Genomic DNA, 16,481 nt, shown 5'->3' with positions numbered 1-16,481 from the left:
CACATCACCCTACACTCAGCCTCATCCAGCTGCGAACAACAGATTGCATGATCTGCACAGTGACACCGTGGTGGCCACTTTAGGGTCCACTGTCATTATCACAGGCAGTGACACGGGACACAGCTGTCACGGAGGATGTCCTCTCTGGGGACATGTGGCCGTCAGGTCCCGGGCAGCTGCCGCCATTGGCTGGCATGGAGTCGGGGCACTGCCTCCCGGCGGGGCGGGGAGAGACCGGAGACTGGAGCAGCCTGATTTCCACGCTGTGAGGGAGAAGTAGAGGCGGCATGTCCCTGAGTGTGGGCAGAGTTCCTCCTCACCCCCTGTGTGCGGGCAGAGTTCCTCCTCACCCCCTGTGTGCGGGCAGAGTTCCTCCTCACCCCCTGTGTGTGCCGCTCCGCTGAGGACACCGCTCCGGGCACCATGGCGAAGCTCAGGGTGGCTTATGAATACTCTGAAGCCGAGGACAAGAGCATCCGCCTGGGCTTATTCCTCATCATCTCCGGGGTGGTGTCGCTCTTCATCCTGGGCTTCTGCTGGCTGAACCCGGCGCTGCAGGATCTCCAGGGCACAACCGCGAACTGCACGGTGCTGACGGTGCAGCAGATCGGGGAGACGTTCGAGTGCACGTTCACCTGCGGGAGTGAGTGTAAGGGCACGTCCCTGTACCCCTGCCTGCAGATCTACGTCAACAACTCCGAGTCCAACTCCAGGGCGCTGCTCCATGAGGACGAGCAGCAGCTGATCAGCAACCCCAAGGTACGGCCGCCCGGCGGGATGTGTGCCCTGCATGCCGCCCCGGGGGTCCTGCATCCACCTGCCATGTGTCCTGTGCCCCCTGCATGCCGCCCCGGGGGTCCTGCATCCACCTGCCATGTGTCCTGTGCCCCCTGCATGCCGCCCCGGAGGTCCTGCATCCACCTGCCATGTGTCCTGTGCCCCCTGCATGCCGCCCCGGAGGTCCTGCATCCACCTGCCATGTGTCCTGTGCCCCCTGTATACCACCCCGGAGGTCCTGCATACACCAGCCATGTGTCCCGTGCCCCCTGTATACCGCCCCGGAGGTCCTGCATCCACCTGCCATATGTCCTGTGCCCCCTGTATACCACCCCGGAGGTCCTGCATACACCAGCCATGTGTCCCGTGCCCCCTGTATACCGCCCCGGAGGTCCTGCATCCACCTGCCATGTGTCCTGTGCCCCTGTATACCGCCCCGGGGGTCCTACATCCACCTGCCATGTGTCCTGTGCCCCCTGCATGCCGCCCCGGAGGTCCTGCATCCACCTGCCATGTGTCCTGTGCCCCCTGCATGCCGCCCCGGAGGTCCTGCATCCACCTGCCATGTGTCCTGTGCCCCCTGCATGCCGCCCCGGAGGTCCTGCATCCACCTGCCATGTGTCCTGTGCCCCCTGTATACCACCCCGGAGGTCCTGCATACACCAGCCATGTGTCCCGTGCCCCCTGTATACCGCCCCGGAGGTCCTGCATCCACCTGCCATATGTCCTGTGCCCCCTGTATACCACCCCGGAGGTCCTGCATACACCAGCCATGTGTCCCGTGCCCCCTGTATACCGCCCCGGAGGTCCTGCATCCACCTGCCATGTGTCCTGTGCCCCCTGTATACTGCTCCGGAGGTCCTGCATCCACCAGCCATGTGTCCTGTGCCCCCTGCATGCCGCTCCGGAGGTCCTGTATCCACCTGCCATGTGTCCTGTGCCCCTGCATGCCGCTCCGGAGGTCCTGCATCCACCTGCCATGTGTCCTGTGCCCCCTGTATACTGCTCCGGAGGTCCTGCATCCACCAGCCATGTGTCCTGTGCCCCCTGTATACCGCTCCGGAGGTCCTGCATCCACCTGCCATGTGTCCTGTGCCCCCTGTATACCGCCCCGGAGGTCCTGCATCCACCTGCCATGTGTCCTGTGCCCCCTGCATGCCGCCCCGGAGGTCCTGCATCCACCTGCCATGTGTCCTGTGCCCCCTGTATACCGCCCTGGAGGTTCTGCATCCACCTGCCATGTGTCCTGTGCCCCCTGTATACCGCTCCGGAGGTCCTGCATCCACCTGCCATGTGTCCTGTGCCCCCTGTATACCGCCCCGGAGGTCCTGCATCCACCTGCCATGTGTCCTGTGCCCCCTGCATGCCGCCCCGGAGGTCCTGCATCCACCTGCCATGTGTCCTGTGCCCCCTGTATACCGCCCTGGAGGTCCTGCATCCACCTGCCATATGTCCTGTGCCCCCTGTATACCGCCCCAGAGGTCCTGCATACACCAGCCATGTGTCCTGTGCCCCCTGTATACCGCCCCGGAGGTCCTGCATCCACCTGCCATGTGTCCTGTGCCCCTGTATACTGCTCCGGAGGTCCTGCATCCACCAGCCATGTGTCCTGTGCCCCCTGTATACTGCTCCGGAGGTCCTGCATCCACCTGCCATGTGTCCTGTGCCCCCTGCATGCCGCTCCGGAGGTCCTGTATCCACCTGCCATGTGTCCTGTGCCCCTGCATGCCGCTCCGGAGGTCCTGCATCCACCTGCCATGTGTCCTGTGCCCCCTGTATACCGCCCCGGAGGTTCTACATCCACCTGCCATGTGCCCTGTGCCCCCTGTATACCGCTCCGGAGGTCCTGCATCCACCTGCCATGTGTCCTGTGCCCCCTGCATGCCGCTCCGGAGGTCACCTGCCATGTGTCCTGTGCCCCCTGTATACCGCTCCGGAGGTCACCTGCCATGTGTCCTGTGCCCCCTGCATGCCGCTTCGGAGGTCACCTGCCATGTGTCCTGTGCCCCCTGTATACCGCTCCGGAGGTCCTGCATCCACCTGCCATGTGTCCTGTGCCCCCTGTATACCGCTCCAGAGGTCCTGCATCCACCTGCCATGTGTCCTGTGCCCCTTGTATACCGCCCTGGAGGTTCTGCATCCACCTGCCATGTGTCTTGTGCCCCTACATGCCGCTCCGGAGGTCCTGCATCCACCTGCCATGTGTCCTGCCCACTGCATGCTCCCCCGGAGGTCCTGTATCCACCTGCCATGTGTCTTGTGCCCCTGCATGCCGCTCCGGAGGTCCTGCATCCACCAGCCATGTGTCCTGTGCCCCCTGTATACTGCTCCGGAGGTCCTGCATCCACCTGCCATGTGTCCTGTGCCCCCTGTATACCGCTCTGGAGGTCCTGCATCCACCTGCCATGTGTCCTGTGCCCCCTGTATACTGCTCTGGAGGTCCTGCATCCACCTGCCATGTGTCCTGTGCCCCCTGTATACTGCTCCGGAGGTCCTGCATCCACCTGCCATGTGTCCTGTGCCCCCTGTATACTACATATCCTCCCGGATCACTGTATATCCCATTTACCATCTCCTATCACTTCATGCCACCTTATGTGCCATCTATTTTCTGCCTTACTATGTTACTGTCATATTTCTATTCTTTTCTCCAAATTCCTCTTTTTCTCCCTGTATAAATCTGTACTGTGCATCCTAATGTCACTCTGTGTGGGTCCTGTTCTGTCTGCCATCCCCTGTAACTTGTTCTGTGTGTCTCCAATGCCACTGTTGTTACGCCTTCCTCTGTGCCCATATTCCCCTCAATACCTCATGCTCTTAGTGCCCACCCTGAGTGATTGTTATCCTTCTTTGAGACCAGTCTGCCCCTCAGCCATCTATCCACTTTATACGTTGAATGTCCATTATTCCACTCAATATGTCCCTCATCTATCTTTCCACTTTATACTTCTCATGTCCATCTTTCCACTCTATATGTCCCTCGTTCATCTTTCCACTCTATATGTCCCTCGTTCATCTTTCCACTCTATATGTCCCTCGTTCATCTTTCCACTCTATATGTCCCTCGTTCATCTTTCCGCTCTATATGTTCCATGTCCATCTTTCCACTTTATATGTCCCATGTCCATCTTTCCACTCTATATATCCCTCGTTCATCTTTCCACTCTATATGTCCCTCGTCCATCTTTCCACCCTATATTTCCCTAGTTCAACTTTCCACTCTGAGATATGTCCCTCATCCATCTTTCCACTTTATACTTCTCATGTCCATCTTTCCACTCTATATGTCCCTCGTCCATCTTTCCACTCTGTATGTCCTTCATCCATCTTTCCACTCTATGTCCCTCGTCCATCCTTCCACCCTATATTTCCCTCGTCCATCTTTCCACTCTGAGATATGTCCCTCATCCATCTTTCCACTTTATACTTCTCATGTCCATCTTTCTACTCTATATGTCCCTCGTCCATCTTTCCACTCTGTATGACCCTCATCCATCTTTCCACTTTATACTTCCCGTGTGCATCTTTCCACTCTATATGTCCCTCATCCATCTTTCCACTCTATATGCCCCATGTCCATCTTTCCACTTTATATGCCCATGTCCATCTTTCCACTCTATATGTCCCATGTCCATCTTTCCACTCTATATGTCCCATGTCCATCTTTCCACTCTATATGTCCCTCGTCCATCTTTCCACTCTATATGTCCCTCGTCCATCTTTCCACTCTATATTTCCCTCGTCCATCTTTCCACTCTGAGATATGTCCCTCGTCCATCTTTCAACTTTATACTTCTCATGTCCATCTTTCCACTCTATATGTCCCATGTCCATCTTTCCACTCTATATGTCCCATGTCCATCTTTCCACTCTATATGTCCCTCGTCCATCTTTCCACTCTATATGTTCCTCGTCCATCTTTCCACTCTATATTTCCCTCGTCCATCTTTCCACTCTGAGATATGTCCCTCGTCCATCTTTCCACTTTATACTTCTCATGTCCATCTTTCCACTCTATATGTCCCATGTCCATCTTTCCACTCTATATGTCCCTCGTCCATCTTTCCACTCTATATGTCCCTCGTCCATCTTTCCACTCTATTTCCCTCGTCCATCTTTCCACTCTGAGATATGTCCCTCGTCCATCTTTCCACTTTATACTTCTCATGTCCATCTTTCCACTCTATATGTCCCTCATCCATCTTTCCACTTTATATTTCCCTCGACCATCTTTCCACTCTATATGTCCCTCATCCATCTTTCCACTCTATATGTCCCATGTCCATCGTTCCACTCTAGATGTCCAATGTCTTGCCTAGTCTTTATTTCCATGTTGCCATTGTGTGCCCATCTACTGTCTGTGCTATGTGTCCCATGTCCTCTTTTTACCTTTCATCCTGCTGACTCCATATGTCCAGTGTCCCCCTTGCCCTCCCCGTATGTACCTTGTTACTTTTGGTAGCTGCAGGGATGGACAGATCTCAGGGAACAGACTGCCATTGTGGTAGGAAGCTAATGTTAAACCCTAACTTTTTGAGATGTTCTCTTTTGATGTCTTTGAAGTTTCTTGGTCACTGATAACATGGCTCCTAATAAGTGTCTACATGGCCTTAAAGACTAGGTATCTTGTAATACGCTGACTCAATAAATATTATTTTAAAGGCAATTTTGCAACAATTTGGTAACAGAATAATAGAAAAAATGCCTGCTGAATCCCCCACCTCTTCATCGCTGCTGTTCCATTGGTCCTTTCTTTACTTCCCTGCACGTAATCTGCCTGACCACTGCAGCCAGTCACTGGCTCCAGCAGCTTCAATGCGAAGGCCAGTGATTGGATGAACGGTCTTGTAAATGTGAGTGGTCACTGAATCAGGTAAGTAAGTATAGCCTGTTGGGTTCAGTAGGAACATCGGTGCTGAAATGACAGAGGGATTGAACAGATGAGTATTGCTCTTTTTTTATTTTATCACATCTTCTGTAGTTAGCCATTTTTTTAAAGTCACGGAACCCTCTTAATTGACTTTATTTTCTCTGTAGTTAGTAACAGTCATTATTACGTTCTATGAGAGTTTCTCAGCAGCTTGCTTCTATATGGTGACATGTAATACGGTTCGTGCCATTACATAGGAGCATCCGAAGAATCATCATGCTCATAGCTGTCTTATCTTATCACCCCATATTTCTGGAGCTAGTAAAGGGTGTGGATAGAGGGTCGGATATTTATGACAGTGACGTGATCACAGAATAGACCTGTAAGTAATATTACATATATAGGTGAAGTATCTGCCATATTCTGTAGTTCTACAGCTAAACGAGGGATCTGATAAACAGAAAGTGACATTATGCCCTCTAATAATATGAGATGGTACTGATGCCCCCTGACCAGTCGCTGCTGGTATAGATTTATTATTCGTCTGTCCTTCGCAGTTTTCTGTAGCACTGCAGTGTTCTGAGCGGACTGGATAGCATTGCTGGCACTAAACCCAACATGATGAGGTTAAGTAACATGTAAATAATATATTTCTTCCCCGTGTGCCAGATTATGTGGTGGTGTCTCATGCTGCCTCGCCATTGCAGAGGATGACAATATTCCAGGATAATCACTTAGTACTGTCACTAGTATTAATGTTAATGCTAGTCTGCTGATAAATGGCCAAGGATGAACATTTTAGGTATCAGCTGATAATATAGCCAGGGCAGTAAGGGTTAATTGGGGCTGTAGACTAATTGATGAAGGAGTTAATATGACTGTTAGCATTGTGATATAAGCTCTGTTGCCTAGGGAATGAGATTTGCCTGTATGATGTGAACAAAGGGCTGTGCATGTATTTCCCCATCACAGCGCTGCACACACTGTACGCCAGAGTCGCTCATTCTTCACACTACATTACACTTCACCAGATCTGTCACCTGTGCGCATCCCTAATCCACTACCCAGTTCTGTGGATGATTTCCGTCTGAGCTGTCTGTACATGGCGCTGTACACTCTATGTATGATGTGCAGGTGAGCACACTGTCACACGTGCGTGCGGAGGGCTTCTTACCGTAATGTGTGCTGACACGTGTGAAGGACATGGCTCCGACCGTTGCGTGTCTCCCACTTCATTCCCACTGGAAATGTTGGCGTTCGCTTGCAGATGCATGAAGTTTCACAAATCATACATTTTCATGTACCTCTCTGTGAAGTTCTGTTCAAGGTTGCCATTATAACATGGCATGGGCAAATCAGTGTATATATATATATATATATATATATATATATATATATATATATATATGTGTGTGTGTGTTTGAGGCTAAATCAATTTTTTCCTATTGGGATATATTTAAAAAATTGCACCGTTTAGCTCTTACAGGCTCTTCATTTTCTTGCATATTCAACTTTGATGTGATCATAAATCACAATAGATGAGAGGCTAAGAGGAGCTAAGAAAAACAGAGAAAAAAAGAGTTACAAACTCCTTGTCAGGCCCTCATAGGCAGCTCACTGATGTTTGCTCAGTTAATTCATTCTGCAGGCAATGCAACACTGGTGCTATAGAGGGCAAACGCTGCAAACTGTGAAATAAAATGCAGGTGAAAGTGATTTTTAGCCCAAATACCTGCATATAAGTAAAATGTTAATCTCTTCACAGTATCTCCAATACCATTGTACTAGTGGATGCTATCTCATTACCTGTTCCCCTGTGCTGGAAATAAGTGTTTCACTAGGCCGGGGTCACACTAGAGAGAAATACGGACCAGGGAGAGGCGCAAAAACCACGCATTGCACACAGACCAATGTTTCTCTATGGGGCAGCTCCGATCAGCCGTATATTTCTCGGCCGTATTTACCGGGCTGAGAACATCGCAGCATGCTGCTATTGTCAGCGTATTCCTCCAAAAATACGCCAGTAAAAGTCTATGGGGGCGAGAAAAATACGGATTACACACAGACCACATATGTGACTTGTGAGAAATAGCACCCGTGTCCTATAGAAAAGCCGGTAATTCAGTGCGGTGTACAGTAAAATCACACTGAGGCTGCCATCACACTAGCAGTATTTGGTCAGTATTTTACATCAGTATTTCGCAGCCAAAACCAGGAGTGGAACAATTAGAGGAAAAGTATAATATAAACATATGCACCACTTCTGTATTTATCACCCACTCCTGGTTTTGGCTTACAAATACTGAGGTAAAATACTGACCAAATACTGCTAGTGTGACGGCAGCCTGACAGGTTCGAATAGAATAGATAAAATGTCTACACATAGACTAGGTATATATATATGTACTAGATGGTGGCCCGATTCTAGCGCATCGGGTATTTTAGAATATGCATGTCCACGTAGTATATTGCCCAGCTACGTAGTATACGGCACAGAGCCACGTAGTACATTGCCCAGCCACGTAGTATATTGCCCAGCAACGTATGAAAATATTGCCTAGTCACATAGTATATTGCCCAGTCACATAGTATATTGCCCAGTCACGTAGTATATTACCCAGTCACGTAGTATATTGCCCAGCCACATAGTATATTCCCCAGTCACATAGTATATTGCCCAGTCACATAGTATATTGCCCAGTCACGTAGTATATTGCCCAGTCACGTAGTATATTACCCAGTCACGTAGTATATTGCCCAGTGACGTAGTATATTGCCTAGTCACATAGTATATTGCCCAGTCACGTAGTATATTACCCAGTCACGTAGTATGTTGCCCAGTGACGTAGTATATTGCCCAGTTACGTAGTATATTGCCCAGCCCCATAGTATATTACCCAGTCACGTAGTATGTTGCCCAGTGACATAGTATATTGCCCAGCCATGTAGTATATTGCCCAGCCATGTAGTATATTGCCCAGTCACGTAGTATATTACCCAGTCACGTAGTATGTTGCCCAGTGACGTAGTATATTGCCCAGCCACGTAGTATGTTGCCCAGTGACGTAGTATATTGCCCAGCCATGTAGTGTATTGCCCAGTGACGTAGTATATTGCCCAGCCACGTAGTGTATTGCCCAGCCACGTAGTATATTGCCCAGTGACGTAGTATACAGCACAGCCATGTAGTATATTGCCCAGCCACGTAGTATATTGCCCAGTTACGTAGTATATTGCCTAGTGACGTAGTATACAGCACAGCCACGTAGTATATTGCCCAGCCACGTATGTCACAGGTTAAAAAATAAACATATACTCACCTTCCGAGGGAGCCCTTGTAGTCATGTCGCCTGTGTGCGGTGCACTCAGCAACTTCTGGTCCCAGGGTTGGTAGCGCAGGATCCGTGATGACGGCGCGGTCACATGACCGTGACGTCAAGGCAGGTCCTTCTCGCGCAGGACCTGTGATAAGGTCGCGGTCACGTGACCGTGACATCATGGTAGGTCCTTGTCGCATACCATCCTTGCAACTGGAACCTGCCGCTTGCATGGAGCGGTTACCGGAGGGTCGCGAGGAGCGGGAAAGGCGGCGTAAGGTGAGTATATAATGATTTTTTTAAAAATTATTTTTAACATTAGATCCTTTTACTATTGACGCTGCATAGGCAGCATCAATAGTAAAAAGTTGGGGATACACAGGGTTAATAGCAGCGGTAACGGAGTGAGTTACCCGCGGCATAATGCAGTTCGTTACCGTTGGCATTAACCCTGTGTGAGTGGTGACAGCGGGGAGTATGGAGCGGGCATCGGGCACTGACTGCAAGGGAGTAGGGAGGGACTAATCGGACTGTGGCCATCGCTGATTGGTCGCGGCAGCCATGACAGGCAGCTGGCGAGACCAATCAGCGACTTGGATTCCATGACAGACAGAGGCAGCGACCAATGAATATCTGTGACAGAAGGACAGACAGACAGAAAGACGGAAGTGACCCTTAGACAATTATATAGTAGATATATACCGTATAAGAAAAAAAGAAGAAATAGAAGCCACTATACACATGCACACCACAGGCATATATAACAACAATAACAAATGTATGAAAAACAGGAAATTTATTAGCAAACCACACAAAAATTTAAAACATAATTAAAAACAACACATATAAACAACTTGGTCCATGTATAGATATAAACATATAGTATTTCAATACATCATAACATGCCTGCATATAACCTAGGAATAAACCTATCCACTGGCTCATGGGACAAGGATAAAGACATGCATTAACTTGGACATAAACACAAACCGCCCTAAATCACCGCACTAATGGCGATGTGTCCACAAGGAGCGGCAAGAAAGCCTGACTGCGTGTAGAAAAATAAACCCACAGGTGCCAGTAGTGAAGGCATATAGAGCAGACCCCCGAAGGAACAGGGGGAACAAAGCAGGCAGTGCCAAAGGCACCTGTGGGTTTATTTATATAATAATGCTGCACAAATGCGGATTATGGCCCCATAAGATGCTCCATAGAGATATTTGCCCCATATGCTGTTGCTGTGATTAAAAAAAAAATGACCTCGTCGCTCAGGACACCGTCACTTGCAATATTCACCTCTCCTCGTTCCACCGCCAGGCGCCGCTGTGTCTTCTCCGTACTCTGCACTGACGTTCAGGCAGAGGGTGCACACTAACCACGTCGTCAGGGTCATCAGTTGGATTGAGCGTACAATAAAGATATTAAAACCCGATGTGTTTATTTCATTAAAATACTTTATTCATAATGTGTGTGTTTATTTAACCCTTTATTACTATTGGATTAATAATGGATAGGTGTCATAATTGACGCCTCTCCATTATTAATCTGGCTTAATGTCACCTTACAATAGCAAGGTGACATTAACCCTTCATTACCCCATATACCACCGCTACACGGGAGTGGTAAGAGAGTGGCTAAGTGCCAGAATAGGCACATCTTACAGATGCGCCTTTTCTGGGGTGGCTGGGGGCAGATGTTTTTAGCCAGGGGGGGTGGGCAATAACTATGCACCCTCTCCAGGCTATTAACATCTGCCCTCAGTCACTGGCTTTACTACTCTGGCGGAGAAAATTGCGCGGGAGCCCACGCCAGTTTTTTCCGTGATTTAACTATTTTAACACCTAGAGTTCCCAAATTTTGCACACACACACACACACTGCTAACATTATTAGTGAGGAATATGTAAAAATATAATGGATATGAAATGATTTACTGTATGTAAACCATGTCTCATATCCTGTCGGGTTTGGTAAGGACTTGGCAAAAGCCGGCAATTGAATTTCCGGCTTTTCTGCTATCCAGCTCTATATTATATATATATATATATATACACATATACACACAGTATATATACATATATATACAGTACAGACCAAAAGTTTGGACACACCTCATTTAACCCCTTTACCCCCAAGGGTGGTTTGCACGTTAATGACCGGGCCAATTTTTACAATTCTGACCACTGTCCCTTTATGAGGTTATAACTCTGGAACGCTTCAACGGATCCCAGTGATTCTGACATTGTTTTCTCGTGACATATTGTACTTCACGATAGTGGTAAAAATTCTTTGATAGTACCTGTGTTTATTTGTGAAAAAAACGGAAATTTGGCAAAAATTATGAAAATTTCGCAATTTTCCAACTTTGAATTTTTATGCAATTAAATCACAGAGATATGTCACACAAAATACTTAATAAGTAACATTTCTCACATGTCTACTTTACATCAGCATAATTTTGGAACCAAAATTTTTTTTTGTTAGGGAGTTATAAGGGTTAAAAGTTGACCAGCAATTTCTCATTTTAACAACACCATTTTTTTTTTAGGGACCACATCTCATTTGAAGTCATTTTGAGGGGTCTATATGATAGAAAATACCCAAGTGTGACACCATTCTAAAAACTGCACCCCTCGTCGTGCTCAAAACCATATTCTAGAAGTTTATTAACCCTTCTGGTGCTTCACAGGAATTTTTGGAATGTTTAAATAAAAATGAACATTTAACTTTTTTTCACAAAAAATTTACTTCAGCTCCAATTTGTTTTATTTTACCAAGGGTTACAGGAGAAAATGGACCCCAAATGTTGTTGTACAATTTGTCCTGAGTACACCGATACCCAATATGTGGGGGTAAACCACTGTTTAGGCGCATGACAGAGTTCGGAAGAGAAGGAGCGCCGTTTGACTTTTCAATGCAAAATTGACTGGAATCGAGATGGGACACCATGTTGGGTTTGGAGAGCCCCTGATGTGCCTAAACATTGAAACCCCCCACAAGTGACACCATTTTGGAAAGTAGACCCCATAAGTAACTTATCTAGAGGTGTGGTGAGCACTTTGACCCACCAAGTGCTTCACAGAAGTTTATAATGCAGAACCGTAAAAATAAAAAATCATATTTTTTCACAAAAATTATCTTTCCGCCCCCAATTTTTTATTTTCCTAAGGGTAAGAGAAGAAATTGGACCCCAAAAGTTGTTGTACAACTTGTCCTGAGTATGCTGATACCCCATATGTGGGGATAAACCACTGTTTGTGCGCATGGGAGAGCTCGGAAGGGAAGGAGCGCCGTTTGACTTTTCAATGCAAAATTGACAGGAATTGAGATCGGTCGCCATGTTGCGTTTGGAGAGCCACTGATGTGCCTAAACATTGAAACCCCCCCAAGTGACACCATTTTGGAAAGTAGACCCCCTAAGGAACTTATCTAGAGGTGTGGTGAGCACTTTGACCCACCAAGTGTTTCACAGAAGTTTATAATACAGAGCCGTAAAAATAAAACAAACATTTTTTCCCACATTTTTCCCATTTTTTAGCCCCCAGTTTTGTATTTTCCCGAGGAAAGGTAAGAGGAGAAATTCGACCCCAAAATTTGTTGGCCAATTTGTCCTGAGTACGCTGATACCCGATATGTGGGGGTAACCACCGTTTGGGCGCATGGGAGGGCTCAGAAGGGAAGGAGTGCCATTTGGAATGCAGACTTAGATGGAATAGTCTGCAGGCATCACATTGCGTTTGCAGAGCCCCTAATGTACCTAAACAGTAGAAACCCCCCACACGTGACCCCATATTGGAAACTAGACCCCACAGGGAACTCATCTAGATGTGTTGTGAAAACTTTGAACCCCCAAGTGTTTCACTACAGTTTATATTGCAGAGCCGTGAAAATAAAAAATCTTTTTTTTTCTCACAAAAATTATTTTTTAGCCCCCAGTTTTGTATTTTACCAAGGGTAACAGGAGAAATTGGACCCCAAAAGTTGTCCTATTTGTCCTGAGTACGCTGATACCCCATATGTTGGGGTAAACCCCTGTTTGGGCACACGGGAGAGCTCGGAAGGGAAGGAGCACTGTTTTACTTTTTCAACGCAGAATTAGCTGGAATTGAGATCGGACGCCATGTCGTGTTTGGAGAGCCCCTTATGTGCCTAAACAGTGGAAACCCCCCAATTATAACTGAAACCCTAATCCAAACACACCCCTAACCCTAATTCCAACGGTAACCCTAACCACACCTCTAACCGTGACACACCCCTAACCCTAATCCCAACCCTATTCCCAACTGTAAATGTAATCTAAACCCTAACTTTAGCCCCAACCCTAAGTGTAGCCCCAACCCTAACCCTAGCCCTAACCCTAGCCCTAACCCTAGCCCTAACCCTAGCCCCAACCCTAACCCTAGCCCTAACCCTAGCCCTAATGGGAAAATAGAAATAAATACATTTTTTTAATTTTTCCCTAACTAAGGGGGTGATGAAGGGGGGTTTGATTTACTTTTATAGCGGGTTTTTTAGCGGATTTTTATGATTGGCAGCCGTCGCACACTGAAAGACGCTTTTTATTGCAAAAAATATTTTTTGCATTACCACATTTTGAGAGCTATAATTTTTCCATATTTTGGTCCACAGAGTCATGTGAGGTCTTGTTTTTTGCGGGACGAGTTGACGTTTTTATTGGTAACATTTTCGGGCACGTGACATTTTTTGATTGCTTTTTATTCCGATTTTTGTGAGGAAGACTGACCAAAAACCAGCTATTCATGAATTTCTTTTTGGGGGAGGCGTTTATACCGTTCCGCGTTTGGTAAAATTGATAAAGCAGTTTTATTCTTCGGGTCAGTACGATTACAGCAATATCTCATGTATATAATTTTTTTTATGTTTTGGCGGTTTTATACGATAAAAACTATTTTACAGAAAAAATAATTATTTTTGGATCATTTTATTCTCAGGACTATAACTTTTTTATTTTTTTGCTGATGATGCTGTATGGCAGCTCGTTTTTTGCGGGACAAGATGACGTTTTCAGCGGTACCATGGTTGTTTATATCTGTCTTTTTGATCGCGTGTTATTCCACTTTTTGTTTGGCGGTATGATAATAAAGCGTTGTGTTTTGCCTCTTTTTTTTTTTTCTTACGGTGTTTACTGAAGGGGTTAACTAGTGGAACAGTTTTATAGGTCGGGTCGTTACGGACGCGGCGATACTAAATATGTGTACTTTTATTGTTTGTTTTTTTTTATTTAGATGAAGAAATGTATTTATGGGAATAATATTTTTTTTTTTTTTTTTTACACATTTGGAAAATTTTTTTTAAACTTTTTTATTTTGTCCCAGGGGGGACATCACAGATCGATGATCTGACAGTTTGCACAGCACTCTGTCAGATCACTGATCTCACTTACAGCACTGCATGCTTCACAGTGCCTGCTCTGAGCAGGCTCTGTGAAGCCACCTCCCTCCCTGCAGGACCCGGATCCGCGGCCATCTTGGATCCGGGGCTGGAGCAGGCAGGGAGGGAGGTAAGACCCTCGCAGCAACACGATCACATCGCGTTGCTGCGGGGGGCTCAGGGAAGCCCGCAGGGAGCCCCCTCCCTGCGCGATGCTTCCCTGCACCGCCGGCACATCGCGATCATCTTTGATCGCGGTGTGCCGGGGGTTAATGTGCCGGGGGCGGTCCGTGACCGCTCCTGGCACATAGTGTTGGATGTCAGCTGCGATAGGCAGCTGACACCCGGCCGCGATCGGCGGCGCTTCCCCCGTGAGCGCTGCCGATCACATATGACGTACTATCCCGTCGGTGGTCATAGGGGCCCACCCCACCTCGACGGGATAGTACGTCTAATGTCAGAAAGGGGTTAAAGATTTTTCTGTATTTTCATGACTATGAAAATTGTAAATTCACACTGAAGGCATCAGAACTATGAATTAACACATGTGGAATTATATACTTAACAAAAAAGTGTGAAACAACTGAAAATATCTCTTATATTCTAGGTTCTTCAAAGTAGCCACCTTTTCCTTTGATGAGTGCTTTGCACACTCTTAGCATTCTCTTGATGAGCTTCAAGAGGTAGTCACCGGGAATGATTTTCACTTCACAGGTGTGCCCTGTCAGGTTTAATATGTGGGATTTCTTGCCTTATAAATGGGGTTGGGACCATCAGTTGTGTTGTGCAGAAGTCTGGAGGATACACAGCTGATAGTCTTACTGAATAGACTGATTGAATTTGTATTATGGCAAGAAAAAAGCAGCTAAGTAAAGAAAAATGAGTGGCCATCATTACTTTAAGAAATGAAGGTCAGTCAGTACGAAAAATTGGGAAAACTTTGAAAGTGTCCCCAAGTGCAGTGGCAAAAACCATCAAGCACTACAAAGAAACTGGCTCACATGAGGACCGCCCCAGGAAAGGAAGACCAAGAGTCACCTCTGCTTCTGAGGATAAGTTTATCCGAGTCACCAGCCTCAGAAATCGCAGGTTAACAGCAGCTCAGATTAGGGACCAGGTCAATGCCACACAGAGTTCTAGCAGCAGACACATCTCTACAACAACTGGTAAGAGGAGACTTTGTGCAGCAGGCCTTCATGGTAAAATAGCTGCTAGGAAACCACTGCTAAGAACAGGCAACAAGCAGAAGAGACTTGTTTGGGCTAAAGAACACAAGGAATGGACATTAGACCAGTGGAAATCTGTGCTTTGGTCTGATGATGTTGTGAATTCTGTGGCAGAGCTCCCTCCTGTGGTCACAAGTGGTACTTCGGCTGATTCTCTTTGGGAGCTTCCGTTTGTGGAGGAAACTGGTACTGCTGCTTCTGAGTTTCCTCCCTCAGGTGATCTGGTGAGGTCGTTAGGTGCTTCTCTACTTAACCCCACCTAATGCTTTGATTCATGCTTCCTGTCAATGTTCCAGTGTTGGACTTGTGTTTCTCTGGATCATTCCTGTGGCCTGCTGCTCTGCATAGCTAAGTGCTTCTTTGCTATTTGTTGCTATTTTTTCTGTCCAGCTTGTCTATTTGTTTTGCTGGAAGCTCTGGGACGCAAAGGGTGTACCTCCGTGCCGTTAGTTCGGTACGGAGGGTCTTTTTGCCCCTTTGCGTGGTTTTCTTTAGGGTTTTGTGTAGACCGCAAAGTTATCTTTCCTATCCTCGTTCTGTCTAGAATATCGGGCCTCACTTTGCTGAATCTATTTCATCCCTACGTTTGTCTTTTCATCTTACTCACAGTCATTATATGTGGGGGGCTGCCTTTTCCTTTGGGGTATTTCTCTGAGGCAAGGTAGGCTTATTTTTTTCTATCTTCAGGCTAGTTAGTTTCTCAGGCTGTGCCGAGTTGCATAGGTAGCGTTAGGCGCAATCCACGGCTGCCTCTAGTTGTGTTTGGAGAGGATCAGGGATTGCGGTCTGCAGAGTTCCCACGTCTCAGAGCTCGTTCTATTATTTTGGGTTATTGTCAGATCACTGTATGTGCTCTGACCTCTATGTCCATTGTGATACTGAATTGCCTTTCATAACAGTA

The 16,481-nt window shown here is 47.2% G+C and overlaps 1 protein-coding gene across 1 annotated transcript in view; it reads left to right on the top strand.

Moving 5' to 3' along the window:
- The first annotated feature begins 247 nt into the window (after nucleotides 1–247).
- KCNMB4 (potassium calcium-activated channel subfamily M regulatory beta subunit 4) overlaps nucleotides 248–16,481 on the top strand; it is a 231,503-nt gene continuing 215,269 nt past the window's right edge. The window contains exon 1 of the mRNA XM_069764612.1: nucleotides 248–759. Within this exon, the coding sequence (XP_069620713.1) occupies nucleotides 424–759 (336 nt within the window). The 5' untranslated portion in view covers nucleotides 248–423. The remainder of the gene's footprint in view (nucleotides 760–16,481) is intronic.

Source organism: Ranitomeya imitator, chromosome 4, assembly GCF_032444005.1.
Source record: "Ranitomeya imitator isolate aRanImi1 chromosome 4, aRanImi1.pri, whole genome shotgun sequence".
NCBI lineage: Eukaryota > Metazoa > Chordata > Amphibia > Anura > Dendrobatidae > Ranitomeya > Ranitomeya imitator.
The sequence above is the reverse complement of the archived record's forward strand: the minus strand, read 5'-3'. Positions and strand labels throughout refer to the sequence as shown.